The sequence below is a fragment of the Triplophysa dalaica genome, chromosome 18 (assembly GCF_015846415.1).
Source record: "Triplophysa dalaica isolate WHDGS20190420 chromosome 18, ASM1584641v1, whole genome shotgun sequence".
In the NCBI taxonomy this organism is placed as follows: domain Eukaryota; kingdom Metazoa; phylum Chordata; class Actinopteri; order Cypriniformes; family Nemacheilidae; genus Triplophysa; species Triplophysa dalaica.
The window spans coordinates 870,381-890,000 of record NC_079559.1 but is presented as its reverse complement, the minus strand read 5'-3'; the positions used below and the strand labels follow the sequence as shown (position 1 = coordinate 890,000).

The window sequence follows — 19,620 nt, the reverse complement described above, 5'->3', positions numbered from 1 at the left end:
ACATTCACAGCTCCTTTATTTTATTTTAGCACATCTCTTCCGTCAACACCTTATCAAATAACACAGACTTCTATTTCTCTTCTACCATTTTCTTTTCCTTACAAAAAGATAAATAAAAATGTTGGTACTTCGCTTCATATTCTGCGATAGGCTTACTGATGCGTTGTGATGATTTCCAGAAATCTTAGAGTGTACTAAATCAGTAAGTGTTACAAAATGTAAAAATTACATTACATTAAAGTTACATATCGTACGTTAAAAATAAAGCCATCAGCCTTTGGATTCCCCCTCTCAACCGTGACCCCTGAGATGATTGTGATATTTACAACATTACTAACCACATAAGGTTATCTGCTGCATGTCAATGTGCACACAGATTATCTTTCATGCTTGAAATTCTGGATTTTTTTATTTGTCGAAATGAAACGTTTGGGCCAAAGACAACGCACGGAGGCGCTGCAGTCAGAAATGCTATTCTCCCGTATAGGACGACGTTTATAAAGAGGACATCCATCAGCACTCGCATCTGTTAGATGAAATTTGACCGTATAGTAATAGTTTCTAATTTTTTATATATATAATGTATAACAATAAGTAAAGTAATGATTAATAACTAGGCCTATAAAATAATATTTTTCTTTTGTGTTGTCATTATGTGTGTGTTTGGATAGACCTAATAACTACATGTGTGCAGTTGCGTGCAACGTTTGTATACTTAAACCAACTCCGAGGATCTCGAGTCACTGGCACTGTTGTTTTTTGGAGGTCCCGGGCTGTTTGGGAACCCCTGTGGTGAACGACTAAATGTAAATTTATTAAGAGTGTATGTTGGTACTGGAACAGCATTGCTATCCGACATCCAACAATGGTAGATCTAAACCACATCAGTAACCATTACCCCATTTATTACCTCAAAAGAAAAAGAAAATGAGTCGTATACCAAACCCCGATTGAAGCCTTTCCATAGAATCTGATGCTCGGTTCCAGGATGGACGAGCGCTTGTACGACTAGGCTAAATACAATAAAATAAAATCATAAGAACTTTTTCACCTGTTGGTCATGTTGTTGAGCCACTTGTTGATGAGGGTTGGCGATATCTCCTGCTCCAGAGATCTCATCCCAGAGAGTTTCTGAGGGACGGCGATGAGCATGCTGATGTTTCCAGCATACGGCAGCTGCAGCACGTCGCAGTTCAGCTCATGGTCGGCCGCCGCCAGATAACTGCCCTTGTTCTGCATCATGGGAACACGCACCTGCTGTTTCTCATTCACGCGGAAGTTCCGGTAGTGCGTCAGCTCCTTGGGAAACTTCTGCTCCCACGTGCCTGCAACACAACCGTGACTTTCAGATCACGTTTCAAATCAAAAATCACTTGGAATGGGGTGTGTATGGGTTTACTGTACCTTTGAAGTAGAGGTAGTTCAGAAGCATCACGACCATGTTGGGGTCGACACTCTTCAGCGGCTCTTTTATCAGACCTTTGGTGATCTTCTGAATGCGTTGGTTAGCCTTCACCAAGAAAGCAGGGTCAGAAAAGTCCACAGACTGGGGCTCAGCGAAGTAATACTTCTTGGCACCGCTACGGAACCCATCCTGAATGTGCACGTTTTGTCTCACGTACAGATCGTTGACTGAACGTAACGTGTAGCCGAAGTTTCGGCGGAAGAGCCGGTGCGTGAGCTTGCGGAAAAGCTTATGCACGGTCGTGTTGTCGTACTGAGCGCTGGCGTTGACGAACTCCGAAAACCCCAGAGTTTGGTAGAGTTGCTCGTGAGCATTTGGCCCGACCCCTAGAGCCATCATACCCATCGCGATGGAGATTCCAACAGGGGCCAATAAGATGTTGTCAGTTTGATTGAGTCTATTGCGAATTTTTCTATAAAGCCTAAAGCCAAAGCGGCCGTTGACCACGTTGATGCGCTGCAGGCGTGTTCGCCCGTGGAAAAGGCGTAAGAGGCGTGCCCGCCGTATTTTGGGGTCGGTGGGTTCTGAGAAGAGGTCGAGGTCAGGGGCCGGGGTGGAGATTTCGTCGATGGCATCACCATCGCTGTAGTCGTCTTCACCTTCCTCCAGGATCTTATCAAAGTCGATGTAATCTTCTTCATCCAGTCCTTCAAGAGGAAGATCGTTGGTGACCGTGTTCTCACGGTGGAAGTCCAGGGGAATGGACTCGATGTCTGTGTTTTCTACAGCGGGAGCGTGTCCGCGGGCATCCACCTGTTGTCCACTGAAGTGTGATCCGAGATCTTTTACCCCGGCGAGAGCGGGGGTGCTCAGGAGAGAGACGACAGCTACGATCCAAACAAACCACATCCTGAAAAAACAAAACCCGCTTTAAACGTCTTAATTCATGAAATGTTTTGAACGAAAGGTCTTTCAAAGTCTTTTTAATGCTGGAGTAAACCTCTTACCTTCTCTCTCCCTCTGTAGTCTCTTGTTTGTGAAAACGTTCTTCGACTGGACTTTGGGTCTTCACTGATCAAACAGAACTGAGTTCAAACAGCCTCGCAACCTGTCTGCTTTAAAGGGATAGCTCACCCGAAAATGACAAACCTGTACGAATTTCTTTCTGTGGCAGGACACTAAAGAAGATCTTTTAAGGAACGTTGATCATCAAACAACACTGAACTCCGTTGACTTCCATTGTATGAACACAAAACCACTGAAGTTCCACTGAAGAAAGACTCGCTTACAGATTTACAACCACATGAGAGAGAATAAATGAATGACAGAGTTTAGATTTTTGGGTGAACCGTCCCTTTAACCCTTTAAGCGAAGTTCTCACATCTGAAATGTACAAGTGGTTCTGTTTTTTTTTTTTCAGTTAACCCGTCGATTGCCTCCCATCAAAGAAGCCAAACCACGTCTGCAGAAGCTCTTCAGAGATTTCTGGCTGTATTCTGTGGTCATGGGGTTTGCTGTGGAAGGATCCGGTAACCAAATAAAACGGCACCAGTATCTCTGCGAAATGTGCGGACCTGCGTGTGTTGTGAGGAGTGTTTTTACTGTCTGCTTGTGTGTTTGTGTTGTAGGTCTGTGGCCGGAGGAATGGTACGAGGGTGTTTGTGAAATCGCCACTAAATCTCCTCTGCTGACGTTTCCCAGCGGAGAGCCGCTCCGCTCAGAGCTCCAGTATAACTCTGCACTGAAGAACGACACCGTTACACCCGTACACAAAACTCTCGACAGTCTCAACACAATTACTTGTACTAACTGTATTCTCGACGTTATACTTTATTTTTATTCTGTATAGGCGGAGTTAAGTGAACTGCGCAGCACTATCATCAATCTGTTGGATCCGTCACCGGAGGCGGCTGCTCTCATCAATAAACTGGACTTTGCCATGTGCACATATCTGCTGTCTGTCTACAGACTCGAGTACATGAGGTTAAAGACGCTCACCACTCCTGTCTTTATTTAGAATAACTCCTCCCTCTTAATGAATATTATTCTAGTGATTTAATGTGTAATTTACCCATCAGCATCTGTTCTCTCTCTCTCTCTCTCTCTCTCACTCTCTCTGTCTTAATCTCTCTCTCAGGATGTTGCACTCAAATGATGCCGACCGTTTCCAGGTGATGTTCAGGTACTTTGAGGACAAAGCAATCCAGAAAGACAAGTCAGGTCAGAAAATACACTTTAATACAGTTCTTTTTACTGATCGGCATTCAAAGTTATTTTAGCGTACTAAAATGTAAAATTGGAAAACGTTTCTGTTTATTGAAATCAAATAAAATGTTGACCTAAAAATTATTGAAAAAGTTGAACACCAAAACATTTAACATTTAAATTTAGAAATTGAAATGCTGCGTCAACAATAAACTGAAATAAATTTAAATCACCAAAATCATAAAAATTAACAAAAGCTCAAAAAAAACTCAAATAAAAATGAATTCTTGTAGAGCAACTTCAAAAATAAACAAATAAATGTATGTATGTATTTTTCTATTTTTGTTTATTTGATAAGTTGTTGTGTTTAAAAGTTGAACATCAATAAATATATTCTTTAAAGAAGATCATCTAAATAACTTTGTTTAATTGTACATAGAATGTGGAGATGGTGGTCTAGTGGGTTAAACCACTGAACTGGTAAATCAAAGGTTGCTGGTTTGATCCCAGCAGCCACCACCAGTGTCTCCTTGAGCAAGACACTTTACTCCATGTTGCTCCAGGGGGATTGTCCCTGTAATAAGTGCACTGTAAGTCACTTTGGATAAAAGCGTCTGCCAAATGACTAAATGTAAATGTAAAATGTACATAGGTTTACTCATTCTTAGTGAGATCTCCTCTCTGTGTCGAATTTTCATTTTTTTTGCATGATTCTGTGTAGTTTCATTATTGGAAAAATTTTATACATAAAACAAGTAATGACACTCTCTCTCTTGGTCTCTCTCTCTCTCAACCACTCACACAAACACGTGCACACTCACACACACGTGCACACACACACACACACACACACACACACGTGCACACTCACACACACGTGCACACACACACACGTGCAGGTATGATGCAGTGTGTGATATGTGTGGGTGATAAAGTCTTTGAGGTTTTCCTGCAGATGATGGCTGAGAAGGTCAGTTTTTTCAGATTCTCTCAGCAGTAGGATTTGTGATCATTGATTATTGATGATCGTACCGCTCACTGTTTCAGCCCAAGACTAAAGAGCACGAGGAGGAGCTTGAGCGACACGCACAGTTCCTATTGGTCAACTTTAACCACACCCACAAAAGGATCCGCAGGGTTGCAGACAAATATCTTTCTGGACTCGCTGAAACGTAAATGACTCCGTTGTTTTTGGTGGATCTCGGCTTTTTCGGCTGTTACTCTTCCAAAACCCCTTAGAAACCATTCAGCAAATCATGTTCTCAGACGTAGTTTTATGCTTGTAAGAGTTAGCTGTTAGATTAGCAATATATTGACATCTGCTTCTGTCCATGTCTCCTTCAGGTTTCCTCATCTCTTGTGGAGTGGAAGAGTTTTGAAGAGCATGTTGGATATCTTACAGACTCTGTCTCTCTCTCTCAGCGCTGTGAGTCTCCATTAGATCCTACGTGACCACAGTTAAACACATTTACACTTGTATGTCAGCCAAATAACACCATAGTCTGTTTCCATCTGACAGGACATTCATAAAGATCAGCCGTACTACGACATCCCCGACACTCCATACAGAATAACAGTACCAGACACACATGAGGCCAGAGAGGTGAGACCAAACCAAGCCTTACACGTGTCATAGATGAACTCTGTCTGAGACCGGTCTAAGCTCTGTGTTTTTTACTTAGGGCATTGTAAAAGACTTTGCCGCCCGCTGTGGAGAGATCTTGAAAGAGGCCATGAAATGGGCTGCTTCGGTCACCAAGTCCCATCTTCAGGTGAGCACAACACAGATCAAGGCACCACAGGACACCAGAGTATTTTTATAAGGAGCTACAGATGAATACATCTGTTCTTTGTGTTTTGTAGGAGTATCTGAATAAACATCAGAACTGGATGCCGGGTTTGTCACAGCACACCGGTCTGGCGATGGCCACCGAAAGTATTCTGAGTTTTGCAGGATACAACCGTCAGAGCTCAACGCTCGGGGTGAGAAAGCACACACGAGTCTCTGTTACTGCCCCCAAAACACCCATCATTCCTGTTACTGGAAAAGAATAAATGCTGTCATCGCGGTTACTGCCCAAAAAACTTCTCCAGTCATCCCTGTTACTGCCCCTAATCCCAACTCGTCATCCCTGTTACTGCCCTTAAACCCCACACATCATCCCTGTTACTGCCCTTAAACCCCACACATCATCCCTGTTACAGCAAACAAAAACCCGTCATCCATGTTACTTGCCAAAAAACTCCCTTCATCCCTGTTACTGCCCAAAACACGCATCATCTCTGCTTACACTGTGTTCTCAACACTAGATGCTAACTCAGATGGTTTGTGAGATTTTGAGCCAGATTAAGGTAAAACGAAGTATACAGAGGATCAAAATAAATCAATCTGGGAGAAATATTCACTGTTTATTAATGAAGATTTTACTGGTGATATTAAATAAATAAATAATCGTGTCACTTAGCATTAGAATGTTAAAACACTAGTGTAACAAATCTCCATAAAAGGGAAGGAAGGAGGCGGGAACCGGAAGACATTTTAAAACATTTAATAAAGTAATATAACAGCCGGCGGCCCCTAACGGACGATCGCCTGCGAACAAAACATAAATATAAATACAAATATAAATATAAAATTAACATGTGTCCGGGCCTGGTCCTCTTTCTTCGACGGTCCGGTCACTCGTTCCTTTTATATGCTCCCTATCTCCTACGTGATTCGAGCCCGGTGTGCGCACAACTGCTAATTCACAATTACTCACCGGACTCGAACCACGGTCTCGCCCCGCCTACTCTACTACAACTAGCAGCTCAGATTTAGGCTTCAGTAACAAAAACTTTATTTGAGTTTATCAATTTCATTCACTTTTTAAATCATTTTTATTCTCCCTTTCTATAAATCAATCAATAACTACTTAAACGTTCTAAAAAAAGTTAGGTGAAGCCTCTGCATTTTACACATTAATAAGTTTTAGTATCTGGTATATTTATTAAATATTAAATTATTTTGTTTATTTGGTGAAAGAAAGTGTGGTATGCATGGATATTTATGTTGTTTTAAATAAATTCCCCAAACTGTAGAGCGAGAAAACTTAGATTCTGTCATTCTCACACACATGTGCTAATTTGCATTTGACAGAAGATCTGTTAGTGTGTGTTAGTGTGTGTGGCTGATTTTGAGTGAAGTAAAAGGTAACACTTTAATTTCATTTGTAAGTCTCTATATTTGTTTATTTAATTTCATTTATGGTTTGTAAAGCATTGTCATTTTATTCTTTAATTTTATTTTTGGCTTTAAATGTTATGCTGATGTGTGTTGTGCCATATTACTCTTGTTTTATGTTGTCTGTACTCCATCACATCTGCTGGCCTGTTAACTCATCTGTGTGTGTGCCTGATTGGCTGGTCATAGGATTGGTGGGCGTGGTCTGCTATGTGACCCTCCCCCTTCCTCCCAGGCAGCTTTTCCTTAGGTTTGTAAAGCAGCGTTTATTTTTTTAATTGTTGTTTATTAACACTTTGATTGGTTGTACACTGATGTGATGACTGATGTGAATACACGGATGTGATGACACTGATGTGATGACACGGATGTGATGATAGTGATGTTTGAGTTTTATCATCTTCAGGTGACCCAGCTGACCGAAAGACCCACCTGTGTGAAGAAAGATTATTCCAACTTCATGGCATCTATGAACCTGAGGAACCGCTACACTGGAGAAGTACAAACACTTCATAGTGTTTATGATTTAACTTCATTACCTTAAATAGTTAACCACAAAAGTAAAAGACACATACAAAAAATATGTTTTGCATAAAGAAATTCCTGAGAAAGTCTGAAAAAATGTGAAAAATACAGACAAATCACAGCAATGAAAATGAGGATTTGCTCGTGCATTACAGTCATTTAAAAATATTTTAGATCCGTTTTGTTTCAATTTAATGTATTAAAGGGATAATTCACCCAAAAATGAAAATTCTGTCATCCTTTACTCACCCACTGATTGGAGATATTTGTAAGAATGTCAGTAACCGAACAGATCTCATCCCCCATTGACTCCCATAGTGTTTATTTTCCCTACTATGGCAGTGAATGGGCGATCTGTTTAGTTACCGACATTCTTACAAATATCTCCATTTGTGTTCAGCAGAACAAAGACATTTATACAGGTTTGAACAATCTGAGGGTAAATGATGACAGAATTTCGATTTTTGAGTGTATTATCCCTTTAATAAAAATATTTTAATAATGTGTTCTTTTGGAAATGAGACCTGGACATTAACTCAGACACTGTTTATTGTGTGTTTTGTGTATTTCATATGTTTTTCATGTGTGTAGGTGGCAGGGATGCTGCAGTTCGCCCGGGCGACACACAGCGAGTCAAATCTCAGTAAGCTGATGGTGTGTCAGATGTCTGAAGCTCTGAAGAAAAAAGATTCGGATGCTTTCACACAGAACATGTTTAAAATGACAGCGCTCCTCATCAGCACTAAAGGTAACTCACATCCACACTAAACATACGGATGATCTCTTAATGACAAACTTTCTCTCTGTCTGTCTGTTGTCAGAGCTGGATCTTCAGTTACTTCATCATCTGTGCTGGTCTCCTCTGAAGATGTTTGTGGAGCAGGGCATGGAGACGGCCATCGCGTGCTGGGAGTGGCTGCTCGCCGCACACGCCGGGATCGAAGTACAGGTGATGCTCCAGACGTGTGATTGACAGGTACAGCAGTGTGATGTGAAACACGGAGCTCACGCCGATGTGTGTGTAGTTTATGCGTGAGATGGCAGGAGCGTGGCAGATGACTGTGGAGCTGAAGATGGGTCTCTTCTCTGAGATGGAACCGGAGGCGGATCCTTTAGCAGCGTCAGAGGAGCGTCAGCCCGTCCCCCGGCCACCTGACGTCACCCCACATTCTCTCTGGATTGAGGTCTGTATCACACAAACTACTTTAACTCTCGTTGTCGTATACAGCAAACAAGCTTCTTAAAGTGTGCTCATTTTTTTCTATATGCATGGAAAACCTGGATAACCTTCTACAACCAGAGCGCACAGTACTGTACACTGTGTTTATTCTGACATACTGCATACTGTTTCAGATATCACTTCACAATAATACCTGATCACTACCTAGTGCTTTAGCAAACCATATTCAAATGTTGAAACCTTACCATAGTAAATATTATAGTGTACTACGGTTTATTAATTGACTGTAAGAAAAACCTGTACTACAGAATACTATAGTATGCATTACCAGAATGGGAAATGAAAATACTGTACTGTAGTATACCAAAGTTTACTATAGTAAATATTAACTTATACAACAGTATTAAGTGTCGATTCATTAATACTACAGAATACTATAGTATGCATTACCAGAATGGGAAGTTAAAGTATTCTACTTTTACACCACAGATTTCTATAGTAAATATTAGTACAATATATATAATATAGTATAATGGTATTCTACAGTATTGTTTATTCTGGGAGGCTTGTGATATGCATTAAAATAAACATGTAAACCTCACATCATCATAAAGTGTGTTTGTGTAGTTTTTAGTGCAGAGATTTGAAATCGCCAAGTACAGCAGTGCAGATCAGGTGGAGATCTTCATGGGTCTGCTTCAGAGAGCTCTCTCCATCAGTGTCGGTGGACCCAAGAGCGGTCTGAACCGTCATGTAGCTGCTATAGGACCCAGATTCAGGTGATGCTTCACACACACAACACCTCTGCATCTGTGCATGATTGACAGCGTTTATATGATCATTGATGCATTTCTTGAATGCGCACACTACACTGTGTTTCAGGCTCTTGACTCTGGCTCTTACTCTTCTGCATGCTGATGTTGTGACAAACGCCACCATTCGTAATGTCCTCAGAGAGAAAATCTACTCCACAGCTTTTGATTACTTCAGGTGAACAAACACAAACGCACAACAAGAAATAATGAAGGAATATATTTAGTTTTAGATGAGTTAATGCTGTGTGTGTGTGTGTGTGTGTGTCAGCGTGGCGCCGCGGTTCCCCACACAGCCAGACAAGCGTCTGCGTGAGGACATCAGTATTATTATAAAGTTTTACGCGTGTCTGCTGTCAGATAAGAAATATCTCACTGCTTCACAACTTGTACCACCAGGTAACAACTCCTCTACATTCAACTAAAGATTCTATTAAACAACATGGACATAATACTGGTATACTCTAGTATTAGTTTGTATATTGACTAAATAGTAAAATGGATTAACTGCAGTATTTACTATAGTAAACTATAGTGAATTGTAGTATACTACTATCAATAGACTCTAGCAAATGCTGTTGAATATGTCATAATAGTAAATTATAGCATAGTATAATATTTGTAGTATTATATCCATAGTGAATTGATACGCTAGTAAACACTGTAGTGTACTATAGTATATGTCATAATAAACTTTTGTAAATTATAGTATACTACAGTATTTGCAGTATTATATCTATAGTGAATTGATATACTATTGTACACTACAGGTTTTACTAGACCGTATGTCATAATAAACTTTTGTAAATTATAGTATACTACAGTATTTGCAGTATTATATCTATAGTGATCTGATACGCACTAGCAAATACTGTTCTGTACTATATGCCATAATAAACTGAAGGAAATTATAGTATACTGTAGTATTTGTAGTATTATATACATTTACATTTACATTTAGTCATTTAGCAGACGCTTTTATCCAAAGCGACTTACAAGTGGGGTAGATAATGGAAGCAATTAGGACAGCATAAGTACAACAAAAGCATAAGTGCAATCAAAAAGAAGACTAGTCTCATATAGCCTAACACAGTATACGGAACCATTCATACATTTTTTTATTTTTTATTTTTATTTTATTTTTTAAGAGTAGAGAAGAAAAGAGTCAGAACAGATCAGTCAGATGTTGGCGGAAGAGATGTGTTTTCAGGCGTTTCTTAAAGAAACTGTAACTGTAAAGTAAATGTAAATGTAAATGTATTATATATACATTGAATTGATACTTAATACCATAGTGTATGATAGTATATGTCATAATAAACTGTAGTAAATTATAGGATACTATAATATTTGTTGTATTATCTCTATAGTAAATTGATAAACAGTAGTAAATATTGCAGTGTGCTGAAGCATTTATTATAGTAAACTGATACGCTCTAGTAAATACTGTAGTGAACTATGTAGAACAGTATTTACTATAGTAAATGGGAGTATACAAAGTGTTGCTGTTGAATTAACTGTAGTACTTAGTTAAACTAGTGTAAATGATGTATTATACTTTGAAAACACTGTAGTATGGAGGAATTTTACCTTAGTTCACTACAGCCTTTGTCATGTGAAAATAGTCATATGAAGTGTAGTTGTGTTTGTGTCTTGTGTCAGATCCTCAGGATGTGTCTGTGCACAGTCTGTCTGTGATGGCGGTCAATGACTCCAGGAGCAGTCTGGACGCGGCCGTGGGCTCCAGACAGACGGTCACACAGGGCTGGATCAACACATACCCGCTGTCCAGTGGAGTCTCCACTCTCTCCAAAAAATCAGGTTCTCACACACAAAGATCTTACGTCTTCTCCCTTTTCTCCCTGATGATGCCGTGGAATGATATTGTACAAGATGATTCAATTCTCTCTCTCAGGTCTGTCGAAGAAGACAAACAGAGGAACACAGCTGCATAAGTACTTCATGAAGCGCAGAACACTGCTTCTGGCTCTGCTGGTGAGATATAATCTCAAATGTTCTCATGAATGTCTTTTACAGGATCGATTTAAGGTATCATTCAGACAGATGTGTTGTTTAATGTTCTTGTGTTGTGTGTTTGCGTAGGCGAGTGAGGTGGAGCGTTTGACCACATGGTACAGTCCTCTGGGCAGTCAGGAGCTTCAGATATCCGCTGAGCAGTCTGTGGAGACCAGCATCGCCAACTGGAGATCCAAATACATCAGTCTGACCGAGAAACAGTGGAAAGACAACGTGAACCTGGCCTGGAGCATCGCACCTTACCTCGCCCTACAACTGCCTGCCAGGTCTGTGTGTGTGTGATGACATCATCTGTGTCTTCTCTCATCAGATCACGTGTTCTGTATGTTGTCGTGTTTTAAAGGTTCAAGAACACAGAAGCCATTTTCTCAGAGGTGACACGTTTGGTTCGTCTCGATCCAGGAGCGGTCAGCGATATTCCTGAAGCTGTGAAGGTGAAACTCAAAACAAAAGAAATACTTCAAATATCAAAATAATACATCGTATACAGACTTTGATCTTCATGAGTTTTGTTCTTCAGTTCTTAGTGACGTGGCACACTATAGATGCCGATTCTCCAGAGTTGAGTCATATCTTATGCTGGGCTCCGGCCGACCCCCCCACAGGCCTGTCGTATTTCTCCAGCATGTATCCACCGCACCCACTGACCGCACAATACGCTGTTAAAGTCCTGCGCTCGTTCCCACCGGTACATCACACTAGAACACGCTCGCTGATGAAGTTCTTAATCAGAGACGATGCTTAATGTGTCATTCATGTGTCTTTCAACAGGACGCTATTCTCTTCTACATTCCTCAGATCGTTCAGGCTCTGCGCTATGACAAGGTATTTCAGTCCAAATCCACTGCAATTCACATTCTGCTCGATTCCAAACATCTTCTCCCAAATATGAACACTCGGTCATCATTTACTCGCCCTCATGCCATCCTGTAGCGGCCTTTGCTATGCACCAGGGTTAATGTTTAGGGGACTTGAGGGAAAAATGTCGTCAAAATTATAAAAAAAAGAAACTTAAAGAACTTTACTTTCAAAATATCCTGTTAGAGTAATTGAAATACATGCCACCATGGCATTAAATGCAACGTTATGAGATCGCTGGATAAAGGAAATCTTCTCCAAGCTATTTTTGCAAATGTATAAATGTCGGGGTAAGTGGGAAAATATGCTATTTGAAATATAAAGGAAACCGACTTATAAACTTTTGACAACATTTTCCATCTTTAACTTTAGATCTTTACAGCTTACATTTTCTTGTAAAAAATTAGCCTCAAAATGTTTCGTTTTTTTAAACAATCCTTTAGCAAAAATATTTAATGTAGTTAACCGCTTATATTTAATGTAGATTTATGAATAAAAACAAATAAGGATATTGAATAATATAAGGGTCACGTAATTATATAATATTATTATATATATATATTATATAAATAACTGTTATTTTAATAAATACACAATAGAAATAAAACAAAGACAAAATACCTGATATGAAAGGAACGAAATACTAACAAACCTTCTCTTATCCTTTTGTTTTCGCCATCGACTTGACTCGCCCTTAATAAGAAACTTTATGAAGCAGACGCGGCTTAACTCATCTGTAGCGTCCAACTGAACTAAATTTACTTTATTTCTTTAGAAAGAATATTTTAGTGATTGTAAAATAGTAACATAACCAAATAAAATAAAGGGTGGATAGAATTAACTTAACATGCTAGTGGCCGAAATACAGTGATTAAAAAATAAATTCGGGGCCTCGAACTGTTTCTTTGAAAAGACTTGCAAAGGTGCCATCCCTGATGTATATGAATTATTTTTAATTAAGTGAAACCTGGTAAAATATTACATTGAAATGTTTTGATGTTAATATGTGCGGGACACAAATGTTGAAGTTTAAAAGCACAAACATCATCATTAAAGTAATCCAGATGACTGGAGTGTGTTAATAAACGTCTTCTGAAGAGAAACCGCACATTTGTGAGAGAAAACTTGTCATATGTTGAGGGTATATAGCGGTCAAGGTCTCACATATTCATTGTCATAAGAGCACATATTTTATAGCAAATATTGGATAGTTTGTTTTAGTTCACTTTCTTCTGATAACTCGTGTTATGTGAACTACTAAATCTAAACGTGTGTGTGTAGATGGGATATGTGAGAGAATACATCTTGTGGGCGGCTCAGACGTCTCAGCTTCTCGCACATCAGTTCATCTGGAACATGAAGACCAACATCTTCACGGATGAGGAGGGACATCATAAAGATGGTGAGTTAAACTCCTCCTCATCTCTTCTCTCATCAGCCGTGGTGTTCATGTCGTGTTTGTTTTGTGTTTTTTCTAGCTGACATTGGGGATCTTCTGGAGCAGATGGTTGAGGAGATCATCGGTTCTCTGTCCGGTCCGGCCAAAGATTTCTACCAGCGAGAGTTTGACTTCTTCAATAAGATCACCAATGTCTCAGCCATTATAAAGTACACGAGACCCCCGTCTGACATCACTGACCACAGTCTGTATTTATTAGTTGATTAAGAAGTCGATCAAGTTTAATGTTAATAAAATTGTATTTATCTAGACCCATTCCTAAAGGAGACGCGCGCAGGAGAGCGTGTCTGAGAGCTCTGTCTGATATCAAAGTCCAGCCAGGTTATAAAAAACATCTCTTCAAAACCACAACAATCTGAACTTATGACAACTTTAAATATTGATTCTGAAACATTCTTGATGATGTTTTAGGCTGTTATCTGCCCAGTAACCCGGAGGCCATCGTCTTAGACATTGACTATAAATCTGGGACACCAATGCAGAGGTAGAGCGAACATTACGTCATCATCTTCTTCTTTAACAGCTGACGTCCATCTGATGCGTTTCACTTTGTGTTTGTCATTTCAGTGCCGCTAAAGCGCCGTATCTGGCCAAATTTAAGGTGAAACGCTGTGGAGTGAGTGAGCTGGAGAAAGAAGGTACAAACCCACTCCCTTCACGTCAAACGATATGTTGATCTTTCATTTTCAGATAGAAATGAAAGCTGTGCTACAGAACCGCTCTGTCTCCATCTGTGTCTGAAACAAACACTTTTGTGTCAATAGTCGATCTGTGTGTACGATGAACACAATTTCTGACAAAGATCTTTATGTATGTACTTAATACTGCTGTTTTGTTGGTTTTTAAATAACAACTGTAGTTTGCATCCAGTACAGTATATAAACATCAAGGGCCGGATTCACAAAACATTCTTAAAAAGAAATACTTCTTAACTGACATGTTTTTGTTATATTCAAACTTAAGAAAAATGCTAGGTATTCCCGAAAAAAAAAACTTGGTTTAAGAAAGTTCTTAAAATTGTTCTCAAGATTGATTTTAGGAAAAAATGAAGAAGAATCCAAATTCTCGAAACAAAAGCAGTCGTAAATATCATCTTAAAATTACGACAGACGGTAAGATGTTTGATACAAATATGTGGTTGTTTCACATGTGACAAGTATTGTTTTGAGCCGTTAACTTGCCATTAAGGAATATTCCCTTTCTGGGAAAAAGTGACTCGAAACGGAGAGGGTCACAAGTCTTATGCCATAGTATCATATCATTTTTAATGTATTTTAATACATTTATTTTTTTAACGCCAACATGCGGTCGTAGATGACGTTGAATGTTAATACAGTATATATATATATATATTAGTAGTGGGCCGTTAACGCCGTTAACGCAGTGAGACTATTATCGCGCGTTAAAAAAAATGTCGGCGTTAATCTATTCTCAAAGTTGGGTTGGGAGCTGGGTCTATACTACACAAGCTATGATGACTTTCACCTTGATATTTTAGCGCGGATGTATACCAGCTTAACTGCACTGTACGGGGCGAGAACGAGATTTTTCAACTCGCGTGATTCGCGTCATTCGCGGAAGCAGAAGCCGCCTCATCATCTCATAACCAGGGCTTCATTCGCGCGATTCGCGCAGCAAGTAGGTCTATTGGCTCTTTGCATTAACACATAAATCACTCGCGCTTGACACGCCATTCGCGTTTGGTCTGAACACAACATAACGTTACTGTGAAATTACCGCATCAAACGTGACGTGCTAACATGGATGCAGCTATGAAGCCGCCGGGTTTGCGTCAGGGAATATTAATTTTTAAGAAGCTTCCCAATAGAAACATCGACAAGACTAAGGTTGTTTGCACCTTGTGCAATGCGGAATTGGTTTAAAAAAAAACACTTTCTCTCAACAGGTAGTGGTCTAGCTTTAGTTGAAACCAGTAACTTTGTATTGAGATCTAATGTATTATGGCTCCTGTATGACATATCGCTTGTTGCTCCCTCACTCTTTGTAAGTCCCTTTGGATAAAAGCGTCTGCTAAATGACTAATGTAAATGTACTGTAGGAGCTCTTCCAGTCTCAAGTACCACCTAAACGCAAATCATCCCTTAGCTAATGCGGAAGTTCATCTTATTGAACATAATTTAATTTTCATCACCAATTATCATAGTAGAACAGCTTTCTCAAGCAGTTTGTGATGCATTTTGGAAACAGGAGATGAGCCCCTGGTCTAATGCGCCACCTGGCTTGAGAAACCCGTTCTCAAAGACTTACTTTTAGTCATTATTTGGGTAGTACACATATTCTGAATGCCTTCGGCAGAATTCAAATGAGCCATTTTAATCTAGATTAATCTAGATTAATTAATTAATCTATGCCCACCACTAATATATATATATGCTATATAAGTATGCAATGTGCTTGTTACATACATAAAAATAAACATCTACAGTTACCACATGAGCAAACGAGTGTTCATCTTATGAACTATCTTAGATATTGTCTTTAGAAAAGTTTTGTGAATCCGGCCCCAAGTGTATAAACATCAAAATATTTCCGATGTTTGTTTGGAGCTGAATTAATTGGATTAGCGTTTCCAACTAACCCATGTGTACAGTATGAGGTCTGAATACTTCACACTGTTGTCTGAACCAAGAACACTGTAAAAAGCAGAGGAAAACTGTGATAAACCCATGTTACTGTGACTAATCATGTGCCTTGAATTCACTGTCACATTACAAATACATGTATCGTGACACTTTTGAATGTTTTGTGGTGTGTTTGTGTAGGTTTACTGTGTCGAACAGACTCACTGGATGAAGCTGGCAGTGATGAAGAAGCGCAGAAGATCTGCTGGCAGGCGGCCATCTTTAAAGTAGGAGACGACTGCAGACAGGTGTGTGTTTGTCATTTATTTCTTATTATCTCATATAGATCCTCTCCTAAAATCTGATTGAATGAGCCACATTCAAAGTAGTCAATAAGCATATAACCTGTGACCTCACATCAGTTGAATTCTGTGTTCACGATCCTGTTTGCTTAGCAATCGTAAATAGCTTCCTGTTGACAGTGGAAGGGGAGGAGTTAACGGATGCTCCGCCCAAGCCGTCATTTGAGACAGACAGTCATGAAAGGACAGAAGTGCATTTTCAGATTTTAGCTAAAGATAATGAGGATACTCGAATTTTGAAAAGTGAACGACACAAATTGATAAACTGTTTACAATAAACGCTGCCTTATTTCATGAAAAAATAGGCCTTGTCATTTTTTATTTCTCTGGGACTTTAACTGTGATAGATGAAAGTATTGTGTTGTGTTTGTATCTGTAGGACATGTTGGCTCTACAGATCATTGGTTTGTTCAAGAACATCTTTCAGCTGGTGGGGTTGGATCTCTTCGTGTTTCCATACAGGGTCGTTGCGACAGCACCAGGAGTGAGTTTGACTTTTCTGTAGAAATATCTGTCTAAACGTCTTTGCACATACAGTGTGAATTTCGTTTGCGTTTTTTTGTATTTGTCGTTGATTTGTACGGTGTCTCTGAATTGTCAAAACGCCTCTCAAAATGTTTGCTACGGATGCAAAAAAACGCGAACCCAGTCATATACCATATTCCAAAATATCGGAGGCAGTCAGACTCAATGTTCAATGGCCTTGAGTCTGTATGTGTGTTGATGCGCCTGTGAGCTTTGTTTCTAGTGGCTGATAGTAAACTTCTTTTACTCTTCCGTGATCATGTGTGTCTCTCATGTGTGAATCATGTGATTGTATGTTCTGTTTATCATGCAGTGTGGAGTTATTGAATGTATTCCAGACTGTAAATCCAGAGATCAGCTCGGCCGACAGACAGATTTCGGGATGTACGATTATTTCCGCAACCAATATGGAGATGAATCCACACTGGCCTTCCAGAAGGTGAGACAAACCGCGTGCTATCAACGTGGATGAAAGATGTTTCGCTCACTCTCTCTCTCTCTGTCTGTGTGTCTCAGGCGAGGTATAACTTCATCAGGAGTATGGCTGCGTACAGTCTGTTGCTCTTTCTGCTTCAGATTAAAGACAGACACAATGGCAACATCATGTTAGACCGACAGGGACATCTCATTCACATCGGTGAGATCCTACAAACACACTGAAGTGCTCTGTGCACATGTGTGAAAACTCCAAACCTGAAGTTATTTTAATATCCAACTAACTTTAAAACGTAACAAGGCAGATTACATCAGATGTCGATTATGATTGGCTGTCGTGTGTTCGTGTCTGTTCGTCCTCTTCAGATTTCGGCTTCATGTTTGAAAGTTCTCCAGGTGGGAATCTGGGCTGGGAGCCGGACATCAAACTGACGGATGAGATGGTCATGATCATGGGAGGGAAGATGGAGGCCACGCCCTTCAAATGGTTCATGGAGATGTGTGTGCGCGGGTACCTGGCCGTCAGGTGACGTGTGTGTGTGTGTTTTGTTGTCATACAGTGTTAGTGTGTCAGAACTGGACAATGAATATATTTCTCTCATGCTGCAGGCCGTATATGGATGCTGTGGTTGCCTTGGTAACACTGATGTTGGATACAGGACTGCCCTGCTTCCGCGGTCAGACCATCAAACTGCTAAAGTGAGTTTAGAGCAATAAATCTCTGCTATACATTCAGACGTATAGAAATGTCATGCATTAGCATTTAAACATCAGGTATAAGGTAAACACTGTTTCTTGTTTTTAAGTCAATATTTAGTAGTAAAATAAAGAATAAAGTTATAAATTACATAAAAAATGTGTATCTCAGGCAGCGTTTTAATCCTGGAGTGAGTGAGAAAGAAGCAGCAGCTTTTATCATCAAAGTCATTCAGAACTGCTTTCTGAGTAGCAGGTCAGTCTCTCTCTCTCTCTCCCACACACACACACAAATGTAGTTTCTTATATTTTAAATGTTTAAATATAATTAATGATATAATATATAATGTAGTAAGAAACAAAAATGAAATGTATGTTTCAGGAGCAAAACATATGATATGATCCAGTACTATCAAAACCAGATTCCATACTGAAGACCAGACGACACCGTCTTTGTATGTGTTTGTATTTGTATTCATTTATTATATCAGCATTTGCTAACATGTAAGATGTGTATTTTATTCTCAGAATTGTAGTCATACCGCAAAACAATTAAAACCGTTATAAGATGAAAATGTCGATACAGTAAAGAAGTGTAAATGAAACTCTGCAGCAGTTTGTAATAGAGATTTCTGAATAGAATTAAACAGGACATGACTGAAGAATGAGTTTTAATTTGTTTAAGCACAAGCTAATGTGTCATGACCTTGGTTGGACTACTTTATTTTATAAAGCTTAACAAATTTCTCTGTGAACTAATGTGGACAGAAGGAGAAATCTTGATTGAATCAAGTTTTGATTGATTTTTGTTTATTTGTTCAGAGAGATAATTTAGAAGTTGAAATGTTTAATATTACTGTATGTGACTGTTGATTGTTGATAAGAGTAACACAATGTTTTTAATCTGTGGGTTCAATGACATCTGACCAATCAAAGCTGTTTTTTCTGCTTATGTTTTATGTTACTTGGTTGTGCTGTAGAACAATTCTTTTTGAACGCTTGTTTGTAATGTTAGTTTTGAAATGCATGTTCTGTAAAACTGAATTTATTAAATGTCTACAATATTTCTCCACATGTACGCATGCTTATTTAGTGAAATGTCCAACCCAAAACTGGACCTGCGATCCTCTCAATGAGGACTTAACCCTGAAACCCAGCAAAAATGTTTTGTTCCATCTGAATATGATTATGATCAATAATCTGAATATGTTCATCCCGCAAAAACTAAGCATCAAAGTGTCAATTCTGAGAGATTATTTCTGAATCATTCTGAATAGAATCAAAACAAAGTGAATTTTATGTATCTGATGGAAAGT

General features: G+C 39.3%; 2 protein-coding genes across 3 annotated transcripts in view; one reads left to right on the top strand and one right to left on the bottom strand.

The window, feature by feature from the left end:
• The window catches only part of serpind1 (serpin peptidase inhibitor, clade D (heparin cofactor), member 1), a 4,341-nt gene extending 1,671 nt beyond the window's left edge, over positions 1–2,670 (bottom strand). The window contains exons 1-3 of the mRNA XM_056772532.1: positions 2,413–2,670; positions 1,405–2,315; positions 1,052–1,325 (exon numbers count right to left, since the gene is read on the bottom strand). Coding sequence (XP_056628510.1) covers positions 1,052–1,325; positions 1,405–2,314 — 1,184 coding nt within the window. The 5' untranslated portion in view covers position 2,315; positions 2,413–2,670. The remainder of the gene's footprint in view (positions 1–1,051; positions 1,326–1,404; positions 2,316–2,412) is intronic.
• pi4kab (phosphatidylinositol 4-kinase, catalytic, alpha b) overlaps positions 1–19,376 on the top strand; it is a 32,561-nt gene extending 13,185 nt beyond the window's left edge. Inside the window, exons 20-55 of one of the 2 annotated variants that reach the window (XM_056772530.1) lie at positions 2,826–2,934; positions 3,034–3,170; positions 3,255–3,388; positions 3,543–3,625; positions 4,510–4,580; positions 4,658–4,782; positions 4,955–5,036; positions 5,130–5,213; positions 5,293–5,382; positions 5,474–5,593; positions 7,240–7,332; positions 7,950–8,106; positions 8,180–8,307; positions 8,384–8,542; positions 9,166–9,317; positions 9,421–9,528; positions 9,622–9,749; positions 11,013–11,171; positions 11,266–11,345; positions 11,454–11,653; positions 11,731–11,821; positions 11,908–12,075; positions 12,159–12,212; positions 13,527–13,647; positions 13,724–13,853; positions 13,955–14,025; positions 14,116–14,188; positions 14,272–14,342; positions 16,488–16,594; positions 17,028–17,132; positions 17,487–17,612; positions 17,690–17,810; positions 17,975–18,134; positions 18,218–18,307; positions 18,477–18,560; positions 18,687–19,376. In XM_056772530.1, the coding sequence (XP_056628508.1) occupies positions 2,826–2,934; positions 3,034–3,170; positions 3,255–3,388; positions 3,543–3,625; positions 4,510–4,580; positions 4,658–4,782; positions 4,955–5,036; positions 5,130–5,213; positions 5,293–5,382; positions 5,474–5,593; positions 7,240–7,332; positions 7,950–8,106; positions 8,180–8,307; positions 8,384–8,542; positions 9,166–9,317; positions 9,421–9,528; positions 9,622–9,749; positions 11,013–11,171; positions 11,266–11,345; positions 11,454–11,653; positions 11,731–11,821; positions 11,908–12,075; positions 12,159–12,212; positions 13,527–13,647; positions 13,724–13,853; positions 13,955–14,025; positions 14,116–14,188; positions 14,272–14,342; positions 16,488–16,594; positions 17,028–17,132; positions 17,487–17,612; positions 17,690–17,810; positions 17,975–18,134; positions 18,218–18,307; positions 18,477–18,560; positions 18,687–18,738 (4,023 nt within the window). In that variant the 3' untranslated portion in view covers positions 18,739–19,376. Of the gene's footprint in view, positions 1–2,825; positions 3,171–3,254; positions 3,389–3,542; positions 3,626–4,509; positions 4,581–4,657; positions 4,783–4,954; positions 5,037–5,129; positions 5,214–5,292; positions 5,383–5,473; positions 5,594–7,239; positions 7,333–7,949; positions 8,107–8,179; positions 8,308–8,383; positions 8,543–9,165; positions 9,318–9,420; positions 9,529–9,621; positions 9,750–11,012; positions 11,172–11,265; positions 11,346–11,453; positions 11,654–11,730; positions 11,822–11,907; positions 12,076–12,158; positions 12,213–13,526; positions 13,648–13,723; positions 13,854–13,954; positions 14,026–14,115; positions 14,189–14,271; positions 14,343–16,487; positions 16,595–17,027; positions 17,133–17,486; positions 17,613–17,689; positions 17,811–17,974; positions 18,135–18,217; positions 18,308–18,476; positions 18,561–18,686 lie in introns of both variants that reach the window. The other variant, XM_056772529.1, reaches the window with a different exon arrangement.
• The last annotated feature ends 244 nt before the right edge of the window (positions 19,377–19,620 follow it).